This window comes from Takifugu rubripes, chromosome 7, assembly GCF_901000725.2.
Source record: "Takifugu rubripes chromosome 7, fTakRub1.2, whole genome shotgun sequence".
In the NCBI taxonomy this organism is placed as follows: Eukaryota; Metazoa; Chordata; class Actinopteri; order Tetraodontiformes; family Tetraodontidae; genus Takifugu; species Takifugu rubripes.
The window spans coordinates 393,645-417,837 of NC_042291.1; the positions used below are offsets into that span (position 1 = coordinate 393,645).

Here is a 24,193-nt window from a genome sequence, read left to right on the forward strand (position 1 = left end):
TAATTTCTGAAACAGGCAAACATAACAAAACACAGTGCCAAAATTAATTGTCTGTACTTTGACTTGGAATAATGATTCCCCCTAAAAAAGTCAAATGCATATCTAACCCATTTATAAATTGCAGTGTTGTTGTTGACAGACAAAAGAGAAAATAATTAAGTTATAAGAACACACAGTTGGACCAAGTATAAAATAATTTTTGTGGAAAATGTGTGTTATTTAAGACAATGCTTAAAGCTTGGCAGATTAATTAAAAACACATTCTTACGCCTGTAAATGAGGTTTAGTTTTAGTATCTAACTATAAAAGAGTTTGTTAAACACTCATCAAAGCGGTGGAAAACAACCAGATGTGAAATTAAGCTGTGTGCATCGTGCTGAGTTGAGGCTTGACGTGGTACAGAAATTCAAAGAGGGGTTCAACTTTAGCCTGACCCGCATAAATCAGAGCAGCAGTAAGACCTCCTCACTCCTTTGCCATTCTCTTACACACACCAGCAGGATCTGGAACCTATCAGAGGCTTAACCCTAGAGATTCCATCAGCATGTTGGCCATAATGGGCTCTCGAGAGACAAATGGGGCACAGGTTTCATACACACGCATGCACGCACACACACACACACACACACAAACACAAGTCAATTCAGTCAATAATAAGAGGTCAATAATTAGAAAAAGTTTGCCAAAAGATTCTGGATTTGAGGACATCATTAACAACAAACCAATTTATTTTATTTTTTATCAAATTTAAATGAGGGTAAAGTAAAGAAGTAAGAATAATGATTTGACAATTAGCTTTGAGTTTGTGCTATTTTGAACTACATTCTTTTTTCCCAATTTACTTTTCTGTTGTACACCACTATGTTTAGAAACTTAAATAAATAAATAGAAAAGGTTTCTTGGCTGCTTGGTTAAAAAAAGAGTCATTGTTACAGCAAAGAAATGACACATAGGATGTCTTTGGTACTTTAAATGTTTCATAAATAGATTTTTTATTTAATTTTGTCATCAAATCACTCTATAATAACTAATAACTACATAATAACTCTGTTTACTGCCTGTGAATTACTGCAGAAGTTTTTCCATGGGAGGGACTGCTGCATCATTTCTGTCCTGCCACTGTAGTGTCTGTGACTACATACTTCTTCACTGTTAGGAATGGCAAAAACAACATTTTTTAACAGCCATATGAGTTTGATCAAGATGATTCACCAACTTTACCAGTCATTTCACTGGATTGCTGGTAAATAGTTTTACAATCAGTTAATTCACCGTAATTGTACCTTGTTAAAGAAAGGCTGTAAACTGCATTATAACTCCTAAAAGTTGACAAGGACAGCTTAATCAGTGTTTTGAAGTGAACATTAGTTTTTGTTTGCATTAGTATGTTTCAGTTACCGGTATATACTTCACAATAAAATACAGTGCAGAGAAGGTGGAACATGCTGGATCTCCAGGTCTTGAATATCAACACCTACAGGGAGGATCTTAAAATTGTCACTTAAGAAATAAAGGAGGAAAAGGTGAAAAAGTGGAGCTATTTATGACACACCATCAAAAAATTCAACTGGTCGAGTCTCCATTTTCCATTATTGATGTAATAACCCTCTGCTGTTTTACATTCCACAATGAGCCATCAATATTAATTTGTTATTTAAAGTTTTCCAGATTGCATAAGAATGGCACAAGTAACACTGCTTGTCATCACTGGTGTACCTGGCAATATGGCAACAAAAATTGTGAGAAAGCGACAGAGTCCTATATGGAATTTCTTGAATATGATTGTGAGAAACATAAAAGCAACTGCCTCGTAAAGGAAACAGATGGATGCCAGGAAACTGCCCTTCTGCGTGGGTGGTTGGAGCAAGAGAGGTATAAGAGCCCCCTTCATGCGTCTCTCAGCATATTTTTATCATCTAGGTTCACCATGCTGTGCATAATCTACTCCGAATGGAGAACCCTCACAATGGGGAGTCTATTGCTCACTGAATGGAGGAGATTTTAGAAGCACCAGGGGTGCAGGAGAAGGTTGAATGTAATGTGGATCAAAGCAGAGTCGGATGAACCAAAAAGAAGTGCAGAGTCTGGAGACCACGATGAGTATGATTATAGTGCCGAATACATTTATCTGATTTTTTTTTTTTTTTTAATTTGTATGGTAATTGTAACAATTGTCATAATCATTCAATAGAGTTCAAGAGAATGGAAATGAATGTACTTGCTCTTATTTACTCAATATTCACTGTAAATATAAAATGCCAAGTTGTATACATCTGGTAAAACTTACAATGTATAACTGTCACATTGAAATCATAATTAATGTCATGGCAAATATTGAAGTTCCTTATAAACATACAGTATTAAATGTGTGATCGCATGGAAAAGAAATTAGGGTGCTAAAAGTGTAAGAAATGTTTGTTATCATCCTTGCTGTAAAACCCAGGGTGATAACAAAGTCCCAGCTGTTAAGGTTTCAGGACCCACGGGCAGACAATGCAGTACAATTCAGGTGTACTGAATGATTTAACCAGAAAGTAAAGCTCAGCAAAAATCCCAAAAATCCAGAATCTCATGTGATATTTCTAAATGCTACTACAAACACACAAATCAAAGAATCCTTGCGTAAAATTGAATAAAGGCTCCACAATTACAATAGCTCTGAAAGATATAGGAATATAGTGGCACAATTTGGCACTGGTTAAAAGACAGGCTGTCTAAATCCCCAACATTTAATCAAGGTAAACAAAGATCAGGTGTGTTCTATAGTGAACAGCAAACAGCTTGTAGGTACATTACCGCCACCTTCTAGACTGGAGTGTGGGGCAGACTACCCTAAGGTCTGCAGCCTATCTAACCTTTAATGAAAATAAATTGTCTAGTTGCATTTCTGTTATCTCTTTGCTGAGAACTTGACCTGTCAGATGATGGGGAGTACAATAAGTTCCACAGAATACCATGCCTGGCTCACACTTAAGCTCACCTTGAAAGCTGTCATGAAGCACCCAATTGCATATTCTATCATATCAAGAACAAGAAAGCTAGTACAGGCTGTAAGGAAATAGTCAATGACAAATGACCCAATGATAAAAAAAACTCTGGTAAAACTCTGGTACAAGATTGTACCATACAGCACACATTGGAACAGAACTTGTGAAATGCTGAGAAGTCTGCTGGAGTTCAGAACTGAATTTAACCAAGTACTTGAGGAGCTGGGCATGGACACACATTTCACAAGCAATTGGGCTAAGCTACAGAACTGGGTAGGGTTGTTTAGACCTTTGTTATTACACAGACCAGCTTCAGAGTGACAGGCAGAGAGTCACTCTCAAAAGTCTTGAGGCATGCCTGCTCAGCCTTGAGGCACACCCGCTGACGTGTACTGCTGCTCGGAAGCAGTTGCCTCAAGTGCTGCGTAAGTCCTTGTGAGAATGTTTTGCTGCCTTTCTTCCCCTCAGTTTGATGCTACACAAACAGCAGCCTGCCTACTGGATCTAACTGAGAAGGTTAGCAACGGTCTTTAGTGCAGAACGTGCGGCTCAGTATAACCCAGCAACTCCTTCCCAAGATAATGTCATTGCCACTCTAACTACTGCACACTGCCCTCGTACTGTGCTTCAGGAATACTGCCTCCTTGCCATGTCTCATTGACAAATAAGCCTGATTGACCTGATAGTCTGTTGACCTAAATGCAGAAGTATGGCAATTCTGTCTGTCTGATTCTGCCTGGCCTGTCCTCTATGACCTGTTGCCTCCACCTGTGTTAAAGAGTTGGATTCCTCAACTTTGGTATGATCATTCTTTCCTTAGGTTTGCACTTGGATCCACGCCCCTGGGCTTTGTCACTGTACAATCTGGTCATGATAGATCCAGCAAAGGAAGTGGCTTTTGGCTACTCAAGGGAGCGCGCCTCGGTCCCAGTTTTCAGTCTTTGTCTGAGCAGCTGTATAGAATAGCAAGGTGCATTGAACTCGTGCCAACACCAGATATACAAATATATGTTCTGAAATCACTGAAAAAGTCAGTTTTGCATATGACCCTTTTGAAAACCAGTAAACCTGACATCCCTCTAATAGTGCTGCCACATTTCTAACAGGGGAAGCAGAAACAGAATACTTCAGGCAAGGTCATGTGGTACTAGGCAGGATTGAATGATCTTAATGTTGCATCAAATACACATTAGGCATAGCCACCTAGTACTCTAATGCTTGTTTATTCCAATTTTTTTAAAGGCCTGAAAATAAAAATCCCTTTTGAAGCTGCTGGAAGCTTGGTTGGAAGGTGTGGAGTGGAAAGGAACATGAATAATCTTTACAAAATTTGTTATGATTGCACCAGTATATGAAATGGAAAAACCACGGTGTGCATAGTTGACATCTGGGTCAGGGCTTTGTTCGGGTCCATCAGGCGCAAACACAGACACTGGTACTCCAGTTGAGCCAATGCCACAGATGCCAGACAGGCTCACATTGGTGCTTGTGAGATCAAGAAAAGAACGACTTCTCTAACAGATTAAAACTGCAAGAAGTAACTCAGATGAGTTACTCAGTTGATCACTTTCTTCTCAACTTGGATACCCTCTTCATTGAACAACGAATCATACAAATTTCAGGCAATTTATATTATAAGCAGGACACACATCCAGTAGTAGGGCCAAATGTGCGCAACTCATGCAATTGACACATATACACAGCGTCAACCAGAAGTCTTTCTCCGAGTAAACACACAGCATGCAAGCGTGCATATATTATACAAAATATGTGAAATGATCGATAAAGGAGGACCCAGAAAGTAGAGGAATTTCAAATGGAGATAATGAACCCAAGTGGGTTTTTTTGCCTGTGATTTTCTGCTCACTGTAACAGATTTACAGAATAGTTGACCTAAATTAATGTCTCTTTGAGACATTTTGGCTCAAAATTTCATTATAATTTGAATAGACATACGATCCATACAAACCCAGCTGCAGAAACAATGCAATATTTATTTATATTTTTCAACCAACAGTTCTTTTGTTTTCAGTGCTGAGAAATATTTTTCTCACTAAAAAGGGCAGTTCATCCCAAAAATCTAATAACAAGCAAACAAAAAAATAGTGTCTGAGTCCATTTATTTAAACGAAACAAGAATAGTGAGAGCCCGTGGCAGCAGATAGCACCAGACAGCTTCACTTCTATTGGACACACAAGAACTACGGTAATGTCAAGCTGAAAACTGGAGTAAACGTTCATGATAGGAGAGGTAGCTACAGCAGCTAGGGAAGACATGGAGCAGTGTAACTTATCTGCACAGAAGACAGGTTAGTAATGATGACCAGAGTTGGTGTAAATCTGAGAGAGGTGTTTGTGTGGGGGTGGTTCAACTACTTTTAGTAGAGTGGCAGACAGCATTTGTGGACCAAGTGAAACTTTCTTAAAACACTGTCTTCCACTCTTCCTTTTATTTCCGAGTCAAGTCTTTCTCAAATGCCAACTTGATCCCATTGGCTTTGCATTGGTTATGCATAGTTAGGCGATGCGCTGTGAAGACATGTTTAAAAGTGGAAAATGACTTTTCACAGGATGCAGTTCTAGCTCCTCAGGCCATGTTTAAATGCTGTCAACACAGTAGGCATTGCTTCCAGTTGCCTAGGCAACTGCTTTAAAATCTGTAAGGATTGAGAAATAAGGTTGAAATCATGCATAAGTGATCTTTGGGGCTTTTCTGTGCCAAGATCGCTAGGCTGCAATGGCCTGAGTTACACTGCTCTACACTGGTCCAGTTCCTCCCTAGCTGCTGTAGCTACCTCTCCCAGCATGAATGTTTACTCCAGTGTTACTGATTACTTGAGAGCTTATGTTCCCAATAGAAGTGATTGTCACTACTTCCTGCTCACTCACGTTCACATCGTACCTTAATTTTTTGGAAGAAATTTCATACATCCATTAGCTACGTGACAGTGACTGATGTATAACTCTGTAACAAGCAATAACTCTGCAATCTGTAATTGGCTAGCCTGTCTTGACATGACAGAGAATCAATAGAGTATCACTAGGATGTATGACTGGACAACGACCATTTGGGGGCAGGCTTATGATTGAAGAATCAAGATAGCAATAATAGAGGGATGACCACTCCAAGGTAAATAACATGAACCAAATAAAATATCTAGTGTCCAGGCCAGGGTGGGCATGACTGACTTGATGGGTGAGCACGGCCCCCTCAATGCTTGCCCATGCTGCCGGGACTGGATCCTGACTTTAAAAGCAAATTTGGTTTTAAAGGGAACAACCCTGCTTTAAATATCTGGGGGTTTGGATCCCAAAACACACATTCGATATACAAAAACAAATTGTGATCTACTGTATTTGTTAAGACAAACCAAGTGGATCTAAATAGATAGACTGTACTGCCTCTAGATATGTCTAACATAAATGAAATATTATAAATGAAAGCCCTTCTTAGTCTCTTTCCCCTGAGGATTTTAGGGAATGCAACAGAGTAATATCAAGATTTGTCTTGAACAGTAGGAGGCCCCAAATTAAATTCAAAATCCTGCAGTTACCCAAAGCTTAGGAAATCTGCTGGAAAAACATTGTAAATCTTGTTGGGACTCCAAAACTTTAATCTAAACAGCAGGGTTTCCAGGGAAAGGAAAAATGCTAAAGACAATGTGGACAGACAATGGCAGACCACTTTTGCAATTACTGGGTCTTCAACAAAACTGAAAATAATTTCTTGGAGAAATCTGGACAGTTTTTTGTCTTAAAGTTGATTTTTCTCTTTTTCCTTTATCTGTGACGACTAGCTTGGCTTGCTTTGGTATTATATAAAAAATTTGTTTTCATTTTTATACTTTTGTTCTGTGATAAGCTTACCATAGCTTCGATTTTGCACATTGTAAATAGTCTGTATTTTGCTGCTGCCTGTGACTGCGATCAAATGTATTGCATCATTTGGGACACTGGGGAAAAATATTGAACAGTGCAAAGTAAAAATTTATCAGTGGCACGAAAACCCTACACCTCTCAGCCAAGTCCCTAACTGACTGAGCTACCATCGCCCGAAATGAAATCGAATTCTTTTTTCGCTCATTACTGTTAACTCATAAAATGTTATTGTGGAACTTTTGCATAAAAAGCAAGTTCAAGCTACTGCAAATACTACTATTTAACCTAAAGCATATTTTAGAGTCACAAAAAAGGTTTGAATTTGGAAAGTGTTGGGGAGAAAGTGATCGGTTTTCTTCCCGTGCTGTTGCCATCAGAGGAATGAGACGGAAGCTTCAGTTTACTTGCTGCAAGGGCAACCACACGTCTGCAGTGTGGGCTACAAGTGTGGGCCCTGGTGAGGTTTATTCTTATACGAGCACACGAACATCTAAGATTACAATAAGCGTAAGTGTAAGCGTCATATGATAAAGCATAAGCGTCACATGATAAAACAAAGCATGATATATACAAAAGGAACATATAAGAAAATGGGGGATGGAGTGTCACAGGATGTTCAGGTTGTCCCCTGCTATCCCGAGGTGATAGAACATCAGCTAAAGTAGGTCAGGGTTCTGGTCGGGAGTGATAATAAGTAGTTACAGCATTGTTATATGAACAGTTTGAACATAACAGAAAGATTATTTTCAATCTCTTCTTGAATGGTGAATTACTTATTTCTACTATTTTTACCATTTTACTGCTTCCATTAAGTCATAATTTAAGGTTGTTTTTTGTTTTTCAAAAGTGTATTAATGATAATTCTAGACAATAAAAGATACAGCCTGGTACATTATAAACTACTGTCCAATCTACATTCACACTATTTTTTTAAGACACTTAGCAGGAGAATATTAAGCATGACCCTAACTACATAGTAACTACATACAATTATAAAAATATGGAATGTGATGGCCACATGGACAATTATCGAATAGGTCAACGAAATCACAAGGGTCTACCATAAACAAATTCAACACTATACCAGACAAAAATCTCTGTGGAGCAAGATAAAACATACCCATAGTGTGTAAAATAATGGAAAACCCAAAATGGAGGCTGTTGCTGAGGTTTAGAGACAAGACCACAGGCTGCCATAATTATATGAGCTCTAAAGTTCTCTTGATCATACTGGTCCAGAGACATGTAGAGGACTTGTAAAAACATCCCAACCTTTCCACAAACCATGAACATCAAACATAGCTTAGCATAGTACAAAAGAAATAGTTTTACACTTACTCTTCACACAAACCATTTGCTTGACTTTTATAGTTTCACTTTAAACACAGAATTAACAATAGTGAAAACAATTTTACAATGAGTGAAAACAAAAAAATAAAAATCATATCATGTAAAATCGTATCATTTGGAAAAGCTACCATAACTACAGAAGCTTCAGCTTCTGTACAGATAGTACAGATAGTAAAGATACTTTTAAAAAAAACAAAACAACAATACTAGAAATGGAGTGTTTGTCAGGGGAAACCCACATTTCTGTTATATATATACACATTTCAGTTATATATATATAGGTTTTTCGTCACAACACTTGCAACACTAGCAGATGCGAAAACACAATCCGTTACCAGCATGAATCTAGTCCAGATCATACCTCCACCTCTGGTTTCACATTCACCTGTACTGTGGCCTCTCCACAGGCAGCAAAAACCATCTACAAATTAGCTATGGTAACATATTCTTAACAGGGGGTGTTAGTCACATGGCCACTATTGAGCCATTATTGACAAATCAATCAAATCAAATCAATCTTTATTTATATAGCGTCTTTTACAATAAAAATTGTTTCAAGGCGCTTTCCAGAATCCCAGGGCCTAACCCCAGACAAGCAACAGTGGCAAGGAAAAACTCCCCTTTAACAGGAAGAAACCTTGAGCAGGACCAGGCTCATGTAGGGGGACCCTCCGGCTGATGGCCGGCTGGGTAAAGAGAGAGGAGAGGAGAGGAGAGGAGAGGAGAGGAGAGGAGAGGAGAGGAGAGGAGAGGAGAGGAAAGGAGAGGAGAGGAGAGGAGAGGAGAGGAGAGGAAAGGAGAGGACGGGCACAGAGCACAGAACCACATGCAAAAATACACTATTTATACAGCGGGTCAGCGGGGCCGGAGGTCATCATGCAGCTCCGAAGGCGGCGATACCTGTAAATGAATGGAGAAGGGGGAGGAGAAGCAGAAAAACTACACAAGAATCAGCATAACTAGTCTGCTTGATGATGAGGAGGAAAGGAGAGGAAAGGAGAGGAGAGGAAACCATGACCCAGTGGGGTGACAGAGGCCTGTCAGGTGATCATGTTTCCGGACCCCGGCAGCCTTGGCCTATAACAGCATAGCTAAGATGTGACCTAATGATTAGACGACCCCCTAAGTATGATAGTTTTTTAAGCTTATTAACAATAAGGGGGCCTGGTAGCTAAATGGATTTTTGTCCAAAAATTTATTTTAATTAATTAACTTATTTTGGAGTAACTTCTACAGTGAAAACAGTACTGGAGCTTCTAAGCTGGTGTCAGCTTAATGAGCCATGGTCTGTTGGTGCGAGTATCAAACAAAAATGGCCAAAAACGGCAAGTTTTCGTTGCTTTTGCCCTTTTCATTTGCCCTTTTCGTTTGCCCAGAGTGCCTGAATCTGTAGATATTTAAATGCTGGCTCTAGAATAAAATGGTTTGAAAATGGTATTGTTTTCACCTCTGTATAAACAGGAAACCACACGTGATACATGCACATCACTTTTCAGATGCAGGTGGAGCACACACCTAGAAGTGTGGCTAGATGTGTACTACTAACTGTACTAGGTTTGTTATCCAACAAAATGTGCATTTGCTCCATCAATACAATGACCATGAGAAGCGCACTTGTTATATTCATGGAGAAATATGTAAATTGCTAATGTTGTTGTGGATTTGTATGAATGCACGTATGTTTGCAAAAGAAAAACTTTTCCATTTCTGATGACGCCACGCAAACAATGAGAAACAGGTGGGAAATTTCTTTCATATACTGTATATCCAGGTCTGTATACTGTCTTCCTCTGACAAATAAAACATTTGAGATTTAATTTAGAAAAAAAATAGCACTTTAACATCTTGGCTGTGCTCTAATAGCTTTTAAATGAAATAAGATTTAGTTGTCTGGTTTTAGAAAGAATTTCTGTTTTGTTTTTAAAAATGATGATACTAAAATAGGGATGAGTTGATCTCATGTCCCTAAATTGCAAGATGGTCTGGCAACTATATATAAGTCCACTCCTAGAATCAAGTAAAATATCACACGTTGAAGTAAAATATCACATGTTGAAGCAGTTGATGTGTGCATGGTGCCAGGCATGACGCAATGGCCATTAGTTTTTCACATGCAGCACTCGAATATTGCAAATTAAAAGAATATTTCAAAGTAAAACTTTCAAAAGAAATAACTTGAATGGAATGTATGTCCATAAGCAATTGAACTATGTATTTGGAGAAAAGAGTAATCAAACCAAAAAGAATAATTTCATTGCAGTGCTGGTAGATAAAAATGTTTTAGGTTGAGTGAGGGGGCTTTTTTTAAGTCTACTTCTCAGATTTCATGTTATTCCTGTTATTCAGCCATGATACCACATTGACACAGACCCCAGAAAAGCACCCACACTTAATGAATGTCACCACTGCTCAGCAATACACCCACCTCCTCAAACATTAACCACCAAAAATTCTCATAAGCAACTTCAGCAAAGGCCCTCACCACAGTGCAAGTAGGCTGTGGCCTCATCAACCACTTTTGGCTCCTCCTCTTGTTCCAACCCCAAACCCACCGACCCCTGTATTTTTTTCAGCCTGGTTGTGTGAGCAAGAGCTAGGTAAATACATGTATTCCATCCTCAGAGCAAAATACAGTGACCCAATACCCCTGAGGTGGAAGCCTGCACTCAAAGTTGAAGCCATTAAACGGAGCACAAAAGGTTGAATGGCTTGTGTAAATCTGTAGTAAGAATATTAAACAATTTTCGTGATACCTTTTTCTTTTCATAATAGTAACGATGGTGGATATTTTAAATAGATTACAAGTACAAAATAGCAAAATAAATGTTTATATATCAAAACATGCACATGACAAAAACAGAACGTTTTTCTGGACACCTTTTTGTGGGAGTAAGATGAATTCACAAACTTTTCTAGTCCTAGTTCTTCTCTTTAAACTCTTCCAATCAAATGTTCAAAATCAGTTCATCATTAGACATTCAGACAAGAAGAGGAATAAATAAAACAGAAAAAAACATGGAAGGATGAAAAGAAAAGATAAACAATGAAAGAAAAAGACAAATTAACAGAAAGTGGGCCCCTCCATTATGTCCAATGCCTAATGCCCCAATCTTAATGAAACACCTCCAGTCCAGGCCCGCTCATGCCTTAACACCTCAGTCCATGTCTACCTTATATGCATAACGTCCCATCACCCTTGAGTGATGGGAGTGAGTGATATAAATTCAGCAGTTCCTTTTCCCCTCCCCACACACATTTAAGTGGTCATTAAAAAGCACATTTTCAAACACTTATTTTAAGAATTTTAAAATGCCTGATTGTTGCCTATGAGCTTGTTAGAACGAGGAGATTTTAAAATGTATATGTATGAATTTTTGTGAGATTATGAGAAATGGGGTGATGGTAGCTCAGTCTGTTTGGGACTAGACTGGGTTCTCGGTGCAAGACCCGGTGTGGACAAAACATTGAAGGTGTGAGCAATTGCTCACATTAGCCCCCTGCGATGAGCTGGCAACTCACCCAGGGGTGGACCTACCTTCACCCATATGCAGCTGGGATAGGCTCCACCACCCTCACTGTGAAACTGAAAAGGATAAAGTGGTCAAGAAAACAAAACAAATTACTAGAAACGGTGTAGGAGAACAATGGGTTTAAAATGTACCATCATAAAGATTCATGAGTGAAGTAGTAGCTGTCAGCTAATGACGTCACAGGCCTGTCAGCTCTGTGTGATGATGAAATTGCTTATTAAAAGCAGAAAAGCAACACAAATTAAAACACGGATTTGTACCACTTAACGATATTGTTGTGTGTTGGCTCATTGGAAAATGCGTGTGAGTTTTTGTAAAAATTTGCTGAAAAGCTTTTTCTGCCAAAATATTCTCCTATTCTGCCTTGTTGGTCAAGTGCTGATTAGCTTAATTTCCTAAAACTGATTATTATATAAGAGTATTTTATACAGTATGTCAGTGTGTCTATGTAAAGAAGGAAGAGAGACAAAGAGAGGAGGGTGAGGTGAGAGAAAGTTGTAGGTGGAGTTATGGCCTCTAGCCTCTTTCATATGCACCGATGTTAAATGACAGATAGGAACATTATGAAATAATATAATACATTAGGAACAAAAATTTACAAGAACAAGCTGGAATCCGTCAAGGACAGTTGGTATCAGTAGCGCATTGTCTAGTTCAAATTACATGCTGGGGTTTTTATATTAAAAAAATACTATGAGCAATGTAGCCAAAAGCAGCAGGGAGGTCTAGAATTACAAGTATGTATGTAATCTTGAATAAGAGTAATTCACAATAATGTATCTGCATTAAGTGATGGTCTTTAATCAGCGGCAACATTGAAATACCTGGGTACATAACTACTTGCTAACGCTGTGATGGATTATAGTAGCTTGGCAGCTATTCTAGGACATGGTGTTGACTTTCTTCACTGCAGTGCAACTGTAATTGATGTTATGAGATATTTGTGGCCAAAGACTATTGTACAAAAGATAAAACAAAGAATTCAAGCTTTCTCCTAAATAAAACAAATATGATACATAATGCAATAATACAACTTATGTAAGGCAGTAGACTCTAGATATTTTCTAAGGAAATACATTCAATTTTAGAAATGTACAGCAAAATAAGAATCAAGTTCACCTATAGTGCTTACCTCACTTAATCCTGGTCAGTTTTATCCATGGCTTATTGTCATTTCCAACCAAAATATAGCTACCTCATCCCATTTTGGACAAACATATAATAGATGAGAGATTTGATGCACAAACATACACACAAAAGCAAAGGGTCACGATTACATTACTAATAGCTGAAACAGACTGGGAGTGCCTGAATGGTCTACGCACTCCCGGTAATTTCATTTGTAGCCAATATTTGTCCTTAAGGTAAATCTGCTGTAAGTATACAGAAGATCAAGTAGGGTTTTATAAAAGTATGGCTATGTAATTCAACTCACACAACTGATTTAAAATTTTAAAATGGCACATCCTTTCAGGAATAGTTTAGCAGAATGAAAGCTGAGAAACACACTTGGTGGTTTAGAGTAGCATGGGAGCAGCATATATATATATATATATATATATATATATATATATATATATATATGTATATATGTGTGTGTGTGTATATATATACAGAGGAGGAAAGAGGTTAACACTGAGGAAATAGAGAACCCACTCCCAGTAACTTCCTCTGTAGCTAATCTGTAGAAAACACATGCCAGACAAAAAGAGGTTTTCTGAGTCACTCTCTACTACTAATAACCAAGGAAGATGCAAAGATGCCATAGCATTCTGACAGAACAGGCAGGACAAATTATAGCACGTACATGAAGTTGTGAAACAAGGCTTTATACACTCAATGTGAATGTAGGATGTCTATATTGCAGACCTATTTTTTCCATTGTAAAAGGTTGTATAACTGCTTTGTCAGTCGACATTTGTCTTAACTTGGCACAGGAGAAAATGTTCATTTGCGGACAAAATAACATAGAGGTGTAAACCAGACTGTTCAACCGTTCAATAAACTTTGCAGATAGTTACATCTCCCCTTATGGCACGCTGTTTTCCATCACAACACATTTCCATAAGTTGCATGGCAGTAAATATATCTAAGTTAAAACATCTGTGCTCAAGTCTTATCTGTTAGCAGTGACAGAATTCTTCTCACCTTAGCTGCAAAGAAAACCTCGATTGTTGGACAATTACTTCCAAAAAGAGAGAACTAAAAGGCAAATTAATACAATTCAAAGACTGAAACACTAAAAATCAGTGAGAAGAGTGGGAAGAAGTAGAAGCGGCATCCAGTGGGGGAGGGTCCTGAAAGATGAGCCAGCAAAGTGGAAAAACTGCGGCAGCCTGGGGACCATCAACAGCAGAAACAGAAGGAGAAAAAGAAAGAAGAAAACAGAGGGTGCCGGGTTTGTTGGGGTCAGTGTAGCAAAATGAGACTATTTTTGCTTTCACCAGCTATGTAGCAGGGATGGTGATTCCTCATCCTTTGTCATACTTTTTTATTTACCAATTTTTTTCTTTATTTGCTGTTATTTATCATTGTTTCATATTAATTGTAATTTATGTCATTTGTTGAAAATTGCCACATTAAATACTTTTCTTTATTAGTTCTAAATATTTGTGTATATATGCGCCCACTGCGATTTTTGTAAAGCTAGAGTGCCCTCTGGTGTTGTGAGAACACTTGGGTGCAGTCACTTTTGAGTTGCCTGTCTTCCACTGTGCAGCTAGAGAAAGGTTTCACTGGTACGCATAATGATCAAACTCAATGAAGAAGAGGCAGAGGTTCAGGTGTGTATGCTGCATTGCTCGCTGGGCACATATACAAGACTCTCACAATCAGGGGGAAACAGGATGAAAAATGACAGAGACTGTAGATAACTATTGGATAACTATTGGATAGACTGTAGATAACTACTGGGTAACTATTTTGTCCTGAAAGTGAATAAAATTCATGATCGATCCTGCCTCCACAAATTTAGATGTTGAGAGAATGCTAATGTCTGATTTGATGCTCAGTAAAGCAGTGGAGCTCAGTAGACAACCAGAGCAGGTGAAGTGTATATTACAGAGCAAAGAGCAAATGCTTACTGTGCACAAGTGAGCGATGTGCGAGGCAGGTGACTGCCATAAGAAGATAAACAAAAACACAAAACCGGACATGGTTGGTATCGGGACGGCGTGAGAAAGGGGAATTATCTGAGTAAAGGAAAAAACGCTGTAGATGTGGTCGAGTATGCACATAATGCTGAGTGCCGTGACTACATGAAAAGTGCAGCATTGTACAGTCATTTGTGCTCTCATGTTGTCAAAGTCAAGGGAACCAAGTGTGTTTCCTGGGGAGGCATAAACGTGCATGATACAAACAATGCTGTAAAACTGCCTATACAAGGTACGGAAAAGAATTAAAGATCAACACAGGAGTTATTACTAGTGTCATACCGGAAAAGACCACAACTGCATGCTCCAGTGTGTAAATTAGACAGCCCGGGTAGGAATAAGCTACTTCACATCAAATACAACTAGAAAATGGAAAAGGTCAAGGTTAGGTGAGTGTGAAAAAGGGTCACTAGAAGCCACCTGTTGATCTGTAAAGTGGCTCTATCAAAGAGCTTAGTTAAGCAAGTAGAAGAGGTCAAATATACATATCAGCTGAAAGAACCATATATAGCAGATACCACCGCAAAATCAGGGATGTTGTGCCTATTGAGGAGCAAAATGAAATATAGGGAAGCAAACATTGTCCATGACCAACACTTGTACAGTGGACAAATCTGGAGATTAAGAGGAGGCCAGGTGTGAAAGATTTCATCAGGGATCATTTGTCAAATATAAAATTACACACTTTAAACTGAGCAAATACCAATTTTTACCTGTGGATCTCTGCTCCCTGCTCTGAGTACACAATGTTTTTGGGAAGTTTGAGTGGTCACAGGAACAATTACCGTAATCTGGAAAATTAACATAACTGGATGATTGAAAGGGAATTGATGCAATGCTGTTTGGACGGATGAAGATGTGGCTACACATCAAATCTAAAATGCGAGCAACAAGACTTTCAGTGCATTACTGTCATCGTCCTGAGCGGTGATCGGTGAGTTGCAAGTGTTCCTCCATAGATTGTTCTCTCTCTCTCACCTCACCCTCCTCTCTTTGCCTCTCTTCCTTCTTTACATAGACACACTAACATACTGTATGCTCTTAAAAATGCTCTTATATAACATCTTATACTGTATATGTGGCACTTGTGAAATGTTATATAAGAGCATTTTAACATCCTGGTTACTTTTTGTGAATGTTCATTCCGGTATGATTAGTGTCGGAAGCTAGTCTAACCATGCAGTACTGCAAAAATATGTCTGTATGCTGTACTATAATCTCTTAAACTAGCCACCTCTGTTTAGATATCTCTGGAGAGCAAGTCACGGAGACTTGAATCAAACCTCATAACACTGGCACCCCAGCCACACTCTCTGCCAAGTACACATTCCATACTTGGGGGCGGTGCGTTGGGACTGCTCTGTTAATTTTCAAATCGTAGACATTGGATTCACTTTTCCCCTCACACAAGTATGCCCCTTTTGAAAACCATGATATTCTGGTGACAGCTCTGGTTAAGGTCTATGTGGTTGTTATCTCCCATCAACCACCATACTGCTGTCATCTATCTCTGATCATGAGTGTCCTTGCTTGTTCTGGGGGATTTCAACATTCATTTGCACGACCTGAGTTTAGCTGACTTCCTGCCCCTGATTACTTCATTTGACCTATCGTCGACCCCTACTCCTCCTACTCACGGAGCTAGCAAAGAGCTTGAGCTCATTCTTGCCCAGAGCTGTTCTACAGACACCCTCTCATTTACCCCTCTGCATCTCTCGGACCATTTTTTCGATTAGTTCAATCTGAAACTCATTGAGCAGTACCCTGCTCCCTAATCCATGCTCTACTTCCATTACAATTTCAGCAAACTATCTCTCTCTGGTTTCCTCCACTCTGCTTACTTTCAGCACATTCACCATTATAGAGGGTAATGATACCACTGATGCAATTTAGATTTTAAGATCATCCCTGGATAGTTTGTGTCCTCCATCCGGCAGGCTTGCTCAGTCTGTCCGGAGAGTATCCAGCCGCTAAGAATGCTGTGATCTCAGAGTAGCAGAAAGAAAAGGCCGCACATCCAGTACATCTAAAGATCTTGAGAGCTACTAGAGTCTAGTAACTAGACTCTGCTGTCCTCCTTCTCCTCCTCACTGCTGCAAAGAGTTTGCTTTACAACAAGATCGACAGCACCACAGATAAATGCAAACTGTTCTCCATCTTAATACATCCTGCTTAATACACCCTCCCCCCGCTGCAAATTTCACATTTCAGATGACATTTTTGCTTCGTTCTTTACAGAGAAAGTTGCAGCTATCAGCTGCCAATTCACTTAGAAAGTGCAGCTGTTCGGCTGCTTGCTTTCCTCCCCCTCCTTACCCACATTACCCATCTCGCAGAGAACACGATATCTAAAACCTTGACATGTAGCCATCTGACTACATGCCCACTGGACCCCATCCCAGTTCCTATCCATCAACTTTCTCCTTGATCCAAACCAATCTGGTTTCAACTCCACAGAAACACATTCAGCCACATTTGATACAGTCAACCACCAACCACCATTCTTTATCACTCGAAATGTACTTTCCTGATTGGAATCTTACCTATCTGAGCATTTCAAGGTGCATTCAAGGTGTATGGCAGTTTTCAGTAGTGAAATCAATCAATCAATCAATCAATCAATCAATCAATCAATCAATCAATCAATCAATCAATCAATCAATCAATCAATCAATCAATCAATCAATCAATCAATCAATCAATCAATCAATCAATCAATCAATCAATCAATCAATCAATCAATCAATCAATCAATCAATCAATCAATCAATCAGAGCTTGGCCTCTGATACCCTTGTAGGAGAGGAGAGGAGAGGAGAGGAGAGGAGAGGAGAGGAGAGGAGAGGAGAGGAGAGGAGAGGAGAGGAGAGGAGACCATTACCCAGTGGGGTGACAGAGGCCTGTCAGGTGATCATGTTTCTGGAACCCGGCAGCCTTGGCCTATAGCAGCATAACTAAGATGTTAACTAGCCCGGCCTTTTCCAGCCACTGGTAGGTTTTGTTGATCAATCAATCAATCAATCAATCAATCTTTATTTATATAGCGTCTTATACAATCAAAATTGTTTCAAGGCGCTTTCCAGAATCCCAGGGCCTAACCCCAGACAAGCAACAGTGGCAAGGAAAAACTCCCCTTTAACAGGAAGAAACCAGCATGTGTAGGTCTAAGCTGCCTCCCTCTGTTGCTGGAGCAGGGGATGAAGGCTTGGAAGTGCCACCTCTTCCTGACCTGGAGGGGTTTCATGACGACAATCACGGGATCAAGTGCATATGACTTTGTCTTGACAATGTTCCGTCTCCCTTCCATGCTACCCATTTTGAGGGGCATTCTGAACCGGCAAACTTCACAGTGCCCTGAAGCCATGTTGACCCTCCCTTCTCACAGCGGACAGTAGTATAGGGTCAAACAAGCTTAACAAGCCACAAATACAAAAGCCTGCACCAGCATGAACCTTGAACATTCGTAGAAGTTCTCCAAACTTAAAACAATAATGTCGGGCACAATACCGAAAATAGTTTTTCTTTTTTTCTGAAACAAAAAACAAACAAAAAACAACACTTCACTGTTGGATAGTTTTGAAAGTGTTGCGGTCCAGGGTTCGGGGTTGGTTTTTCCTGCAGGGGGCGTGGAGGAGTCATTGGCAACAGCTGGCACTGCAGGCAGGTGCACCTGTCAGCAATTTCCATCAGGCCACCTATTTAGGGAGGGAGCGCCTGCCTACCAGTGTTGGAGTGTTTTGGTGTCTTGTTTTGGTGTCTTCCCTCCACTCCGTCCTGCTGGACTAGTGAACGTGCAGAACCCGACTCCCATGTTGGTTCCGCGCTGGAGCTCTCGGTGCGCCCCAGGAGACCAGACAAGTGCTTCCCTGCGGTCCAGGAGGACTGCTGTTTTGAGTTGAATTTAATAAATCCTATTTTGGACTTTTTAATCACTGCGTTCTTGCCTGCTTTCGGGTCCTGTAAAAACCAAATCCTTAACAGAAAGAAGTCACAAAAACCCCAACCTCTATCCAAACTAGCATGCAATGCTAACAAATTAGCTTTCATATATAAAGAAACTGTACTATTAGCTTATCTGTCACGGGCGGGGATGATCAGGACCCGAACGCAGGCCAGGACACAGTGGTAAAATGGTCGAACAAGCTTTATTAACAGGGGGGAGGGGGCACACAAAGAACACAAAGAACACGGAGCACACGAGGGCAGCCCTCCAGGGCTGCGGCGCACACGAGGGACACGAGGGCAGCCCTCCAGGGCTGCGGAAGGCCCAGGGAACAGGGACGGCCCTCCAGGAGACACGAAGCTGGAGCGGCCCTCCAGGAGACACGAAGCCGGGGCGGCCCTCCAGGGCGCAGGGAACAGGGGCGGCCCTCCAGGAGACACGAAGCTGGATCGGCCCTCCAGGAGACACGAAGCTGGAGCGGCCCTCCAGGACACACAGAGCAGGAGCACACGACGAGGGAGACCAACAGACACATTGACAAGGCGGGCTGGCACTGATAGGCAGGCGCAACCTGCTTAAATAGGCAGCCCGATGTAAATTGCCTACAGGTGCGCCTGCCAGCAGTGCCAGCACCAATTGTGCCCCACACCACCCCCTGCAGCACAACGACTGACACAACCCCGAAACCCTGACATTATCACTGCCATAGAGCATATGTGCTGCCAGCTAGGTTATTGCTGATAATCTGCCACAATTCACCAGGGCAAAAAGCACCTGCACCACATAAGTGGTGAATTGAATGGTGGGATAATAATAGTAAGTCATTTACTGACCTGCACCTGGTCTCTGAGGTGAGGAAAGCAAAGGAGAAGCCAGAAATTGCCTCCCGTTTTACAGTGCAGAGCACTTCTGGATCATTATATAAGGTCTCTAGAGTAGGTGGAATGACACATTCATGAGATCAACCCAGATCACTGTGTATCACTTATAAATTATGTTTAGGCTATTTGTTGAGAGGTTTTCTTTTTTCATTTTGCTGAAATTTAGCACTGTTGCCAAAACGCCTCAAAGCATGTTTCTTTTGTGATGATGGCTGATTCTGGCTCTCGGCCTCATTGTCCAGTTTGCATTGCACAAGTTTGATGAAGGAACACTTTGATTCTTCAGATTGCATTGCAGGTCTGACATCAGTGAAATTGGAAATACCCCAAAAAATGACCAAGTTATATTTTCTAATTACGTGTATGTAAAAACAAAACAGAAAGTTTTATTTAAGTTTTGAGTCTGTGCTTTTAAGTTATATTTCTTATGAAACCTTATCAAATAATAAAAACATTACAGTTTTGTATATAAAAACTTTTCAGATAATATCCTCTTTGATTTTCAGACCTGTGACCTCTTTTCTGAGAAATAGAGAGAGATAGTGAGAAAAAGAAGATAGAGGAAGTGGGTAGGAGGTGAGAGTAAAAGGTCTGGTGCTGTATTACACTTATAGCTTCAACTCATTGTTTTTAAAATGTGGTTTCTATTTTGTTGCAGAGTGTTTGTTGCAGGTATATTCAGGAGCATTAACAAACTTTGCTTATATCTGATCTGTCTGTCAATATAGTAAGAATTGTCCAATTGAAAACTAAATTTAGGTTAAAAAAGGAAATGGTAATACCCCGCAACTACTTTTTACCTGCTTTATCTTTGGAGGCACAGGGCCATTTTTAAGATTGTTTGTGGAGACAAATTTTTCATTAAGCAACACAGATTTTTCAATATTGATGGATTGCGGATGGATGCAAAGGATGTTTCTTTACCTCCTAATCCCAGGTATTAAATACATTTATTATTAGTATTATTATTATCAATATTATTATTGTTGTTGTTGTTGTTAACAATATAATAATAATAATAGGCTGAACTCTTTTTTAATTGATCACATTTAATTGACATTTTTTGACATTCAGATTTATTTATGTAAACTATGCGTTTGTAATGTTTTAGAATTATCCTGTGCAATGTATAATTATTCTTTTAAAATTGGATTCAGATCAATATTTAATATAATAAAAAAGTTTTATCATAAGTAAAAGATTATGTTATAAGGTGTTTCTTTTTTTGATAGAAAGGATGGTGCCTCTTCTAATTTATTGTGTTTCTGTCACTTTAGGGGTTTCTACATTAATCACAGTCCATCAGCCTCCTTTTGTTATCACAGTCTTGGGTAATGATGTTATAATGCCATGCCATATTTCCAGTGATGACACTCTGAGCCCACCAGTTCTGTATTGGGAGTATCCGGACAGAACCAAATTGTGGCCCCCCTCTGAAAAATTTAAGCAACGTGTTGATCGTGTGGATGAAAATAAGCAATCTCTAAACAAATCCATAATTCTTAAGAATGTCCAGTGGGTGGACAGTGGAAACTATCTGTGCAAATTGTCTGTCCTCACCGCTGAGACCAAAATTCCATACAGGACTAAAGGAAATGAAACAAGACTCATCATTTATGGTAAAAAAAAAAAGAATGGTTGTTGTATGGTTGTTGTTTTTTTTTAAAAAGCTGAAGAATTGTGTGTGTGTGTGTGTGTGTATGCATGTATGTATGTATGTATGTATGTATGTATGTATGTATGTGTGTGTGTGTGTGTGTATGCATGCATGTGTGTTTGTCTATATATAGACATACACACATACACACACACACACACACACACACACATATATATATAGTGCTAGAGAACCTAACCATATAGCAATCCATTACAGCTGGAAAAGGGAAATGATGTGTTGCTATTTTTTTTCTTCGTTATATTACTCAACAATAGTCACAGAAGAATCACTAGCAAACTTCTCAAGAAATGTGCAGAGGAAAAAAATCTTTTATCATTTCTCACAATGTCAAGCATAATGTGGCAACAGTTACCGGTACTTACACTCCCTTCATTAAAAGGAGGTCCATGATGTAGTGCATTGGAATAAAATCTACTTTATTTTACCCTAAGAAGTTTTTTTATGACAGCTTTTTCAAATGCAAATATTGCAACTGGCCAGAGGAATTTAAAGAATACATTTAGTAAAATGATGACAGTAAATTTTGTATTAAAGCTTGATGAAAGAATAAGACAGGTTAATATCCCTGCTGATACGATTTGTATACGCACGATTTGGAGCACTTAACAACTGATTTTGTTGAAGTTGGGCTCTTTAGAAGCAGAAGACCTTTAAATATGTCATGAAATGTCATTAAATTAGCTTAAATGGTGTAGGAGATACAACAGGTTCAACATAAAGGTTTTTCTCAGTTATGAACAATTTCCCTCGCTGCATTTAATATGGGAGTTAATGGCAGAGGTGAGTGGACCTGTCGGCGCAGCAGCCCGTTTTACAAAGTGCTAATTGATTTAATGTTGTAAAATTGACATTTGTGAGTTAAAATAGTATGTTTTTTTGTTTGTGGGACCTTCTGAGGCAGAGTTATGATGATTTGTTTGTCAGGCTTTCAAATGTTTTCAGCCTGCTACATTCTAGGTCACGTGGTCCACAATCACGTCAGCCATTGACACAATAATAAATGAGGGTTGGGCAAGAAATTCCAGGGCCCCTTGTGGGGGCTTCTTTAGACTTATTACTCCGAGTACTTTCACAAGATGTATTCAGACCCTTATATATTTTAAAGTTTGAATAGTGTTTCTAGGTGAATGTATGGCAATGTATGGAGTTGTTGGCCCTCAAAAATGGGTCAGGTTATGTGACCTTTTCATGGCCTCCCCTATTACCGGTAGTTAACAAGGGATATTTTAGCCACAACCCCCCAGTACCCCATATATATTTGCTGATCTCCTACAATTGTAACTTGTACACCTAGGAGGCACATAGAATGAGATATGGAACATGAAACCAAATATTAGAAGCATCAAAAACCAGCAGATTCAACAACATGAGTTTAAAAATGTTTTTCTGGAAGATAAAAAAGGCTTAAAAATTAAAGTGGGCCTTTAGTTTTTGGAAAACTACCACTTATCCAAAAGGCTTCTGCAATTAACTAAATTAACTAGGTACAGTTAATTTGCTTTATGAAAGTCATGTCATGTACTGTTGGCTCTGAATGATTGTAAAACTTTATTAGTATTTTTTAGATTAGCTTCCAAAGTAGAAACATTTTCTTAAATCCTTGTCCCATATCACAAATATGTGTATTGAACACTATTTTACATCTCTTTTCAGACACTGTGATTTTTGACGTCACTCACAACAGGTCGCTGCTCAGCTGTCAAGTTAATGTTTCTGCAGATCCAGGATTTGTTTTGTCCATTCTTTATAATGGCCACAAAATCCGTAGCGGCAAGCCTGAATGTTGGGAGCGGGGCTGTAATCTGGCTCCTCAGCTCCACGTCTTGCTATCTGTGACCATTTCACTGACACATGGAGGGAAATATGAGTGTCAGCTACACTTCAACAAAACCCTGCTAACAAAGATGGTTTCTGACTACATTATGCATGGTAATATTTTCAATTTTCACATGCAATGTTGGCCTTTACAATAAATAATGGATTAATGGGAAATGCTGTAGATTGTTCAGAACAATGAGGGAAATTTACTGCTAACAACATTGTTTTAATAATTTAGTTGAATTTAGGAAATGTTTCTGTTAATGGGAAGTTTTTTGTATGTTGGTAGAGCTCTTTGACATAATTTTGTTGTCAGCCCTTCCAAACAGACCCTGGTCTGCGATAGAATGTGTTTTTATCCTATATAAATATATCCGGATATTATTCTTGAATAGTTGTGTCCTGAGTTGTTCTCTTCTGTAACTGTATAACTTCACATCTGTGCATTTCTGTTTTTTAGAGCAGGATGTGGAAATTTTTCCCGAGCCATGGCTATACTATGGGGGATTCCTTACAACACATTTTGTCACCCTGTCTGTCATCACAGCTGCTCTGCTGACATGCAGGAGAGGAGTCCATCAACCTGACTAAGAGTACCCTGGTATCTGAATTCCAAGTCCTTGGAATTTTCATAAAACACTGAATTTTTAATCTCTTTGTTTTTTTATAATCTATGACCATTTGCAAATATTTCAATATTGCTTCAAAATAGCTGATATTAAGTCCCACTGCACCATAAATTCACATACGGGGTCACATAAAGACATAAATCTTTAACTTTATATGTTACTGTTCTGTGATTGGTTACATTATGCTATCATTCTTACAGGATGTTTGCTTTAGGTTTTGTTTCCTTTTCTTAAGAAATGTCCTTTTCTCAAGTAAAATATTTTAAACCACATGCAATGGAGATTTGCTCATTTCTCCCCTCTAGTAGCTGTGAAAGTAATAATAACAGAGAGTGAAAAGAATG

At 39.2% G+C, this 24,193-nt stretch overlaps 2 protein-coding genes across 6 annotated transcripts in view; one reads left to right on the forward strand and one right to left on the reverse strand.

Moving 5' to 3' along the window:
* pear1 (platelet endothelial aggregation receptor 1) overlaps positions 1-14,300 on the reverse strand; it is a 44,029-nt gene extending 29,729 nt beyond the window's left edge. Inside the window, exons 1-3 of one of the 4 annotated variants that reach the window (XM_029838353.1) lie at positions 13,895-14,300; positions 12,879-12,937; positions 11,752-11,799 (exon numbers count right to left, since the gene is read on the reverse strand). The gene's annotated coding sequence lies outside the window, so the exon portion shown is untranslated. Of the gene's footprint in view, positions 1-11,751; positions 11,800-12,878; positions 13,204-13,894 lie in introns of those variants that run through there. The other 3 variants (XM_029838351.1, XM_029838352.1, XM_029838354.1) reach the window with 3 other exon arrangements.
* A 5,904-nt stretch (positions 14,301-20,204) lies between these two features.
* On the forward strand, positions 20,205-24,121 carry LOC105418524 (uncharacterized). Of its 2 annotated transcripts, XM_029838420.1 has the most exons (5): positions 20,210-20,458; positions 20,525-20,658; positions 20,999-21,340; positions 23,056-23,331; positions 23,681-24,121. In XM_029838420.1, the coding sequence occupies exons 2-5, from the start codon at positions 20,610-20,612 to the stop codon at positions 23,809-23,811; spliced, it is 798 nt and encodes a 265-aa protein (XP_029694280.1). In that variant the 5' UTR covers positions 20,210-20,458; positions 20,525-20,609; the 3' UTR covers positions 23,812-24,121. The 2 variants fall into 2 exon arrangements, with proteins under 2 accessions (XP_011616512.1, XP_029694280.1); XM_011618210.2 differs by lacking the exon at positions 20,999-21,340 and having other exon boundaries at positions 20,205-20,658.
* The last annotated feature ends 72 nt before the right edge of the window (positions 24,122-24,193 follow it).